This window comes from Cynara cardunculus (genome assembly GCF_001531365.2).
Source record: "Cynara cardunculus var. scolymus isolate 2C chromosome LG 12, CcrdV1, whole genome shotgun sequence".
In the NCBI taxonomy this organism is placed as follows: domain Eukaryota; kingdom Viridiplantae; phylum Streptophyta; class Magnoliopsida; order Asterales; family Asteraceae; genus Cynara; species Cynara cardunculus.
In genome coordinates, this window is record NC_037539.1 from 4,829,872 (window position 1) to 4,840,150 (window position 10,279).

Sequence of the window (10,279 nt, forward strand, 5' to 3'; positions counted from 1 at the left end):
ATATATATATATATATATATATTCAACCGATACACAATTTAATAAAAATTGAGTAACTTCAGATTTTTCTAAACCAAAATAATTGTGTTAAATTGTTGAACCCGACCCATATCGACCCCTAACTCCGAATCATTCATATGCACCCGCTGCCCCCATCCCCCAAAAAAAGGTCCACATCACATATACCTTCTTGCCTGCAAACCAAACCGCATGGTCCCCCATGGTCTGGACTCTGGACCACAACACACCACACCACCCCACACCACCGTCACCCATATTCCCTAACCACATGCACCTTGCAGTCACCCTTTCTTTCCTTGCATTTATTACCAACCCACACTTTACAACACCATTTCTTAGAGATATATTGAATTTGTTTGTAACATCTCAATACAAACTAAAAAGCAACTAATCAAATGCATTTGAACAATCGTCGATTTGTTTCCAGTCAAAAGACGGATAACTTTGCTTACACAAGGGTTAGATCGAATATTTGTTTCATAAGACAAAACACGTGATTTGATTTCCGACTTGGAACGGGATTAATCACGATGGTACCTCACTACATACCTTTACACCAAACGGCCGAATGTTGGCCGGCATCGTAGCAACCGAGAAACACAAGTTTGAGTTATTCCAAGCCCCGAATCGCCTGCCCATTTTACCATAGAACTCTCTCGGGAACTTGAGGTCTCCGGTGAGGTTATTTCCGTTAACATAAAGTGCATTCAGATCGGCCAACTCTGCTAGTTTCGGTGAGAGATTCCCGGTGAGATTGTTGTCATTTAGACCTAAAAAGCGCAGGTTTTCGAGGCTGGAAATCACCTCCGGGATGCCACCGGTCAACCGCATGTTCGAAAGATCCAAAACCATTAACCCATGAAGGTTTTCCCAATTCAAGTTCATAAGATCACCACTTATGGGGTTACTTGACAAAATCAACTCTTCTAAAGAACCCATTTCTTGAATTGGAAAAGTCAATTCACCAGAAATCTTGTTGTTGCTGAGATCCAAAAGAGTAAGATTCTTCATATAACTAATCTCACTTGGGATTTCCCCTTCTAATTGGTTCCTACTCAAGTCAAACTTCAAGAGAGAAGTCAACCCTCCAAAAGTCAACGGTAAAGTCCCAGATAATGAGTTTCTACTCAAATCCATGATCAATAATTCACTCAAATAGCCATAACTATCTGGGATTTTTCCTGTTAACAAATTATCAGATAAAACCAACCTCTTCAAGTGAGTCAAATCACCAATACTACCCGGCAAACCGCCTGAAAATCCGTTCTCAATTAATACAAGCGATTGTAGCCTCTTGAGGTTACCGAAGCTGGTGGGGATTTGGCCGGTCAGCCCTGGATTTGCCCGGAATTCCACGGACTCAATGGTGCTAGAAAGTGCATCCCAGTTAGCCGACTGAATCGTAACCGGACCATGGCTAGGTGAGATGATGCAGTTGAAGAATGAGAGTGATTTCAGGTGTTTGAGTTGAAACAAATGGGGTCTAAATTCAAGATTTGGATGACAGGGAAGAGAGTTATCATGGATTTGACCAATCCTAAGGTCGGTCACATACCAGAATCCATCAAAAACATCACATGTAACACCCTGTAGAAGTAAGAAAATAATGTTACTATTATTAAAAGGAACAAGAAAATATTGACCCACAAGATAGATTATGTTTGCAAGATTTCATGCAATTTTGAATGCAAGAAAGATATTGGAATTTAATTAAATATTTAAAAAGTTTTGATATTTCACTTTAAATATATGATTTTTCTTGATTAAAAAAATAGATATTTCATATTTTTTTTAGATGAATGGATAATAAATATTCCAATAATTGATTATAGTATAAATATAATATAATGATTATTTAACAAGTTTGATGATAATTAATAGTATATTTAATTTAATTTAATTTAATTAATTTATTGTTCCATCATGTCACATGGATGGTGGTAAGCTTCATCAATGATAATAATGGGTGTTATTTTGGGTAGGGGCCATGAATACAACCATGATAATTTAGGGGCTGTTTACCTAAATGTTTATCTGATAAGTGTTTAATGTTAGGAGTAACACTATAATTTATTTTATTGGGTAAGATTGTAGTACATCAAAACTTATCTACAACAATTTACTTGGTAAGCGTCTACCCGGGTAAGCATCGTTACCTTCACTTACCGGGTAAGACTATCTATTCTTATCATCATTCTTACCGGGTAAGATCCTTGGTCCTTGCCATGTTCATCAGATGAGAAAAATTACCCGTTAAGTACTTACCGGGTAAACGTTTAGTAAACGGCCCCTTAATAATCTAATTAATAACAGTAACAAAATTTCAAAATAATTATTTTATTATAATAATAAGATTCAGATGAGATAAGATGGAAATATTCAAGATTCCCTTGTTTCTACCATACAATTTGGAAGTGTTATGAAAAGAAGAAAAGAAAGGTACCTGAATGGGAGTCCAACCACAAGGATCAGGATAGAGATCTGAGCCATTCCACCATTTTCCCACAAACCCCTGAATAGCATAATATAAGCCTTCTTGCTCTGTTTTCGACATTGGAGCTCCATCTATTTGTCCATGAATGCTCTTTCCAATCAAACCAACCATTATCAACATCACAAATACAAAATACCACCCATCACTTCTAACATTCGAATCCATCACTTAACTTGTCTGTTTTACGCAGACAAAAAGATGTTGATAACTTTATCGAGGAATCGATGCTCAATTCTCTCTCAAGTGTGAGATTAGTGGGTGTTTCAGGTTTTGAATTGCGTAAATAGAGAAACGAAGGAACTCATTTGGAAATCTTAATAGATTTTCACCAATTTGGGATCAAAAGACCTGAAAGTCGGAAACAACACAGAACATGTGATGATGATGGTATAATGAAAACGAAATTGAAGTGGAGGAAATCAGAAAAACCCAAATGGGATTCACTTCAATTTGCATAAATCTTGAGAAACCCAATTAGATTTGAACGTGGAAAAGTCCAAAAACGGAATTGATGTGTTTGCTATTCATGAAAAAATGAAGAACACAAACAGCGAGCGCTCATTTCCATGATGTTTTATAGCAAAGCTAAGGTAGAAAGAAAGAGGGGTTAAATGTAGGGCTGCAGAGAAGAAGCAGGCAGCAGCCAGCAGTAGAAACTGGACACAAAATCAAACAGCTAAAAAGCTAATAAAGCACAGTTATCGATGATCCATAAATATAAGAGAAGAGTAGGAGGGTATAGGGGGTGGCTGTGTTTGGCTTTAAAGAGACGAGTGAAAGGCTTTTTAGAAGCTCCATTTTAACCAGGGAAAAAGAGAGTAATAATGGTGTTTCATTGATTTATACAGGGAAGATGGTAACGTGAGTGTTTGGAAGGGATTAAAGGTTGTTGAAGGTGATTCAGAGGATGTGGGGGACCAACATATGGACCGATGTATGTATGTCTATATCCACATGTATATGTATGTATGTTAGATTGCTATGTGTGGATGTGCATGCATGCATAACAAAAAAAAAAAAGAGGTGAATCACAACGTTTTATGTAAAAAAAATTAAGTGTTAATTTTAATATCTAATTGTATATTGAAAATAGGGTCGACGCTGTGAGCATCGGATACTTTAAAAACTTTTCCACAATAAAACTTTGAAGTCTTTAAAATAAAAATACTTACCAGGTAAATTGTTGTATCTAATATTGTTTTGGTGGATTAAAATCTTACCAAGTAAGAAAGTAATATTGTTGAATTTTACTGGTAAACGTTTACCGGGTAAGTTAGAATCAGGTCAAATCTAAAGATGGCAACAGGGTTGGGGATATTTGGGATCGCAATCCCTATCCCTGCTCCCTGCTCCCTACTCCCTATCTCCATTCCCGTCGGGGAACGTGTTTCCTTCCCCATCCTCATCGGGGAATCATATGGATTTTTTTCCTGTTTATAAAATTTAATTTTTTTTTTTATAATATCTTTATAAATGTCAATTACACGTTTAAGTGACATGGTAATTTTAAACTTCAATTAATCAAATGCTAATGGTTGCTTTTGTATAAGAGTAGTTCAAAAATAAATGTATCAATTACAATACTTAATAATTCAAAATTTATACATCTACATTGTTATATCACCAAAACTTTCTCCGAACAATCAGACAAATATTATAGTATCTTTTGAAAAGTTTCTCATCATCCAAGATTGATTATATTTATATGTTATATTACGTATTGGGTTCATTATTAGTATAATATTATATGTACACACATATATTTATATACTATACATTAGAACTTACTAACTTGAGGTCGGGTTTGAGGGTATCCCCATCCCCGGTTAACAAATTCGGGGATTCCCCTTCAGTTACAAGGTTTTTTCTTATACTTAGGTAAATCATGTATTGAAAATGTAAAAATAAGTTTTAATGCTGTATAAGAATAAACTTAACAAAATAGGAGTGCAATTAGTTTACTTCTAACAACAAATTTAAACACGCATCTAGCATGATTATGAATTATATATATTAATAATTTATAAATTTCTTATATAAAAATATCATTTTTTTATTTGTAAATTAGTATATCCATCATAAGCCTTCATTTTTATGCGAATAATTGGGCTGTATATATATATACATATATATATATATATATGTGTGTGTGGATTTAATTATTTGATAATTTTATATATTGTGATAATTGTGAATACTTTTATTTTAGTATATTGTTTCACATGATTTTTTCTCATTTAAGGCTAACATTTAATATATTGATGAACATATATCTGTTTCATAATGTTTTGTTTTATATGTATGTGATTCACAATGTTGAAACCTTTTTATGTGTAACTTTTGTTTCACAAATAAGTCAAAAATGTTCACATTGTAAAATAAATATATGTCAATCGATATTTTAAATCATAGTCTTTAATGGAAAAAAATTATACAAAGTAACACATGATGCATTAATTCTCAAGGTTATCACAATTTCATGAGTGCTTAAAAGAAGGTCCCTATATGTATATGGGATCATACGAAAAGCTAACTAATTCGCGAGAAGATGAGAAAAAATATTGACCACATAATCCATTAATTAAAAAATAACATAAAAAATAGGAAATAGGATGATTATCATTTTCAATTGGATAAATATTTGAAAATCTAATTATATCTTTTAGATTTATTTATTTTTTAATTTAATTAATTCATAATTATTATATAAAGTTTTATATAATTTTTTTGTCTAGATATACTTTTGATAAAGAAATTCAAAAATTTTCATCAAATATCATATGTAATATCTACACTTAATTCATAATCTTTTTCACCATTTTTTCTCTAATTTTTCGATCCACATCTTACATCACATTTGATAAAGTTCGTTTAACAGATGATCCAGTATCTAAATTTTGTACATATCACATATGATATTATACGTCTAAATATAAGTGACGTATTATCATATGTCATAACATTTACATCACAAGAAGATCTATAAATGTAAATATAATAATCACATATGTTTAACAAAAATGTGTATGATTATCACATATGAATTAATCGTAGATATCACATGTGACATTTCATAAAATTGTGAAATCATTTTATCAAAAATGTATCTAATTTTTTTTATAAAACAACTTGATAAAAAAAAGTTATTACTTAATTAAAATTAAAAAAAACAAATATAAAACATATAACAAGATTTTTAATAATTTATCAAATTCAAAATGATAAAAGCATCCCAATTTCTAAAACTATTTCTCATTTTTATTTATGACATTTTTTAATTAATGGATTGTGTGACCCATGTTTCTTCTCGTCTTCTCATAAATAAAACGTTTTCTCGTTTAAACATGACACTATATATATATATAATCCATAAGTATAGTAATAGGTATGGTACAAGGGGGTAGTTCAATATACAGTGAGGAAGATTGAAGTAGATGACACTTTGCTCATTCACTTTTAGCAATTAGTTACTATTCTTGACAAAGTTTGATTCCATTGTGCATACGAAATTGTAGTACACATCATACCTAGCTTCTACCATCTACCATCTACCATCTACCTATACACTTGTACCATATCACCACAAGTTAAAACACCCTGCAATCACCCAAATGGTACAAACAACCATAATGTGCCCAAAAGTACATGCCCCAATCATTTTCATGCATATGGGATTTCAATTTCTTACAAACCCTTCTTCCTCTTTTTTTTTTTTAATCCACAAACTAAACAACCTCATTTTATCCCACTCGTAACCCGTTTACGTCATCTCCCACGGACATGCCTAAACCACATCAGTCTTCCCATTAAAGATACGCGTAACACCTTGCTATGCTCGAAAAACCTCGTTTCATCCATATCTGCATCCTTATTTATGTGAGTTTCTTTCGTCTCTCATGCGGGTTCTTCATAGTTCAACACTCCGACCTATGCAACATAGTTGGTCTCATGGTCATTCTATAGAATTTTCCCTTTATCTTAACAACATTTTCCCGTTGTGCGAAATTCTTATGGTTGCCCTCCACTACGCTACACTCAACCGGCTTTTATGTGATGTGAAACTTCCTTGTTTTAACATCTTTCTCTTTTTGAATAGATCAGATTTTAAAATATGAAAAATAGAATACAGTTTATGAAAACAAAAATGATTGTTTGGAGAGGACCACATATGTTTTAGGTTGTAGTAAATACAAGAGTTGCATCTACAATTGTGATCGTGGACCACATGAATAATATACACTAAACTACAAAATACCCCCCCAATTTGCAGGTTAACTATCATGGTTGTTTTTTTCCCTTCAAATTTCATGTTATATATATTTATTAAATAAAAATGACACTCATACCCTTTATTTAAAGCATCACCTTCTTCACAAATGAAACACCTCATTGTCAATCTCTTTATGATTTTTTTTTGTTTTGATGTTCAAATAATTAATATTAAGGGTTAAATCGGTCATTTTATGTTCTTCAGAATGTTGGTTCAGATAAAAAAAATAAACAACAACACTCATTTATCCAGACAGACAAATTTATCCATACATGACTTAATAAAAAATTTGGTAAACAGCCTCCAAGTATTATTTCTTTTTTTCACATACCAAGATTTAGAAATTTCTCGAAAGTTCAATATTTTCACCCGCTTTCTCTTCTTTTTTTCTTTCTTTCATAGGATATACCACAGGTCATGTAGAGGTATATAGAAGTCGTAAAAGCTTCTTAATCATAAAGAAGTCGTGTAGATGTTCTTTAAAGCATCTTCAATGTAAGCTTATTGTAAAAGCTTTTTACTATTTGAAAAAGTCATTGAATAGCGTTGGAGCCAAAGGTTTTGTAAACGGTTATTAAGCAAAAGGTTATTTCACACCGACATGTTATTAGAATAGTAACTATTTTAATTTTAGCCCCTCTTTTTATATAATTTTCGTTTTAAACCTCAATACATTTTAATTAATTCCTTAAATTAAACCAAATATATTTTATAAGAAAATAGATTATTAAAAAAATCTCATCTGTAATATTTAAAAAAAAAAAGCAATTAGAATATAATTTTTAAAAGATTTGAAAATAAAATGTAGGTAAGGGCGCTTGAATCTGCAACGACTAATGAGGTATTTAATAAAGAAAATGTAGATGGATGGGGAATTAAAGGGCATAGACTAGTAGGATAACGAAGTATCATACAAAGTAGCCCACTCTACTTCCTTTCTCTCTCCCTCTCTCTCTCTCTCACACACATATACATATATATATATATATATATTTATCTAACACACATATATATATATATATATATAAGTAAATTTGAAAGAGAACTGATTAGTTTGTGATAACTGTAAGATTCAATCTCAAACATATATTAATTGATAAATTAGAAAACTAATATTTTTTATAATTTGACTTACAATTATAATTAAAGAACATTTTAGGTATTTTAAATTTTTTATCTCTACTCTCTCTCTCTTTCTCTCTCCTACCTTCTGCATCCGACAAACACCATATGATACCCAAAACATACCAAATAAACTTTGAAATCACTGTGATACTAATTATGATACCACTGTGATACCAATTGTAGCGGAATGAGGGAAGGGGAGATAGGTAGTGATGGGGTCACGGGGACAAAGATGGGACTAGCTATCGGGAATACTCACAGATAGGTGTTTAATGATCATTTATCAGAGACGACGTCTTGGTCAGACAAAATGACCAGAGAAGATCACCGGAGTGGTGGTAGGTGCCGCAGAAGACCACCGGATTTGGTCCCTACGTGTCCGTATGTGTATGTGTATATATATACATATATTAAAATAATTAAAGTAATTGGAATATTAAATAATTAAAGGAAATTGAATAATCAGTATAATTTATTAATTTACCCGTTTTATTTTAGTAAATAACAATAATTATTTAAAATGATTGACTCATATTGGACTTCACAGTTACAAAAAACTATATAGTTCTCATTTGATTAGGTCCCTATATATCAATATAGAGGGGTTACTTTGCAAACTTCCTATTTTATGCAAACAATAGAAATCCACCATCAACCAATAGAATAATTCCATGTTTTTCTCTTTGTTTTTTTATAAATAAATGTATGAATGTCATTTTACTTTGTAATAAATAATCTTGGTAATGTTTTAATTGTTTTAAATATGAAAGATTAAATAGAGTAAATATTTTTAAGAAAACTGTAAATCAATTGATTTTAATATATAATTATTATCATCAATATTTTATATTTTTTATTAAATTAAAAATACTACATCAATTACAAAGTCTATTTGTAATAGTTTATTTCTTATGAAATTATTTATTTCATTGTTAAAATAACAAAAGAATCGGTATTTTTTTTTTCAATTCACAAGTAATTACTGATTTATTAATAATATAATTGTGATGTTTTCCAGATTTTTAGTATATTGTTTTGTTTTCATTCATAAAATAAATGTCATTAATGAAACCATGTTATACAATTTTCAAAATGTTTCAAAAATGAAATCTAATTTCATTTTGGTTAGGAACCATGAAACTACTTTCATTAATGCAATAATAGTATCCAGGTCTTGAAATGTTTCATTGACTGAACCATACTGGTTTCATTAATTAAACCAATTTCATCTTGGCTATAAACCATGAAATCAATTCCATTTTGGTTAGGAAACATGAAACAAATTTAAAAACGAATGAAATATTATTATTCAGTTCTTGAAGTGTTTCACTGATTGAACAATATTTAGTTTCATATGTAAAACCGAGTTCATCTTGGTTAGAAACCATTAAACCTATTTCATTTTGGTTAGGAAACATTTCAACAAATTTCACTGCTTAAACAATTTCATTCAGTTTTGGAATTTTGGTGTCTATGAAACCAATTTCAATGATGAAACGAATTTCATTCACGAAAACTTGATATTCAGATTTTTGGAAAATGTTTCATTGACTGAACCATATCTGGCTCAAATTTCATTATACAGACGAATAATGAAACCAATTTCACTAATATAACATATTTTAATTATGACCATTGATCAAGAAAATGGGTGGATATGATTAATTTGTTAGGTTTAAATAAAAAAAAATGGTTTGTATTTGATCGTTTATATATGGATTATTCTAGTGAGTTAGCTATTGACATCTCTTTAATTTTCCATACCTCCGTCAATTTCTTTCCTCTGAGTTGTTTAATATATTTTTTAATTTTAAAATTACATTTTATATTTTTTTATTTAACTAAATTGTTTTATATCATTTTATTTTTTATTTTACATTCTTACCATATTAACATATATAATCGTATTTTAATTCAAATATGTTAAAAAAATATTTTAATATTAACAAGTCACATCATTATAATTGTCTTGTCAATACCTTCGCAATGAGCCCAATATTGAATTTTTTTTATTTGATTATATTATTATATTATTGTCTTCTCAATACCTTTGAAATGAGAATAATATTGAATATGTTTTTATTTAATTATATTATTATCGAAAAAATATTTGTAATACTTACATTTTATACATTTGTAGTTAATTATTTAATTTATGGTATGTCTCTTACTTTTTTATTTTTGTTTTACACTCTTATCACATTGACATATGTGGCCGTCTATCTATACTATATTATAATGCATTTGACTAAAACTCTTAAAAACTCTTAAACTCTTAAAACTCTTAAACCCGTTCATCCCTATCCGATTTCATCCCATAACTGAATTCGTGTAACTAACTGCAGATAAACACAATCAAATACAGGATA

The 10,279-nt window shown here is 30.4% G+C and overlaps 1 protein-coding gene across 1 annotated transcript; it reads right to left on the minus strand.

Annotated features, from left to right (window-relative positions):
• Nucleotides 1-418: 418 nt before the first annotated feature.
• Nucleotides 419-3,312, minus strand: LOC112523042 (piriformospora indica-insensitive protein 2-like). The gene is made up of 2 exons (XM_025132475.1): nucleotides 2,465-3,312; nucleotides 419-1,608 (listed from the first exon to the last, which is right to left on the minus strand). The coding sequence occupies exons 1-2, from the start codon at nucleotides 2,678-2,680 to the stop codon at nucleotides 547-549; spliced, it is 1,278 nt and encodes a 425-aa protein (XP_024988243.1). The 5' UTR covers nucleotides 2,681-3,312; the 3' UTR covers nucleotides 419-546.
• Nucleotides 3,313-10,279: the final 6,967 nt, after the last annotated feature.

What these genes read in the sequence shown, in the direction of transcription:
- LOC112523042 (XM_025132475.1), bottom strand. Translation starts at nt 2,680, where the DNA reads ATGGATTCGAATGTTAGAAGTGATGGGTGGTATTTTGTATTTGTGATG. An exon ending in GTGGTTGGACTCCCATTCAG is followed by an intron (nt 1,609 to 2,464) that starts GTACCTTTCTTT and finishes TTACTTCTACAG; the next exon opens with GGTGTTACATGTGATGTTTT.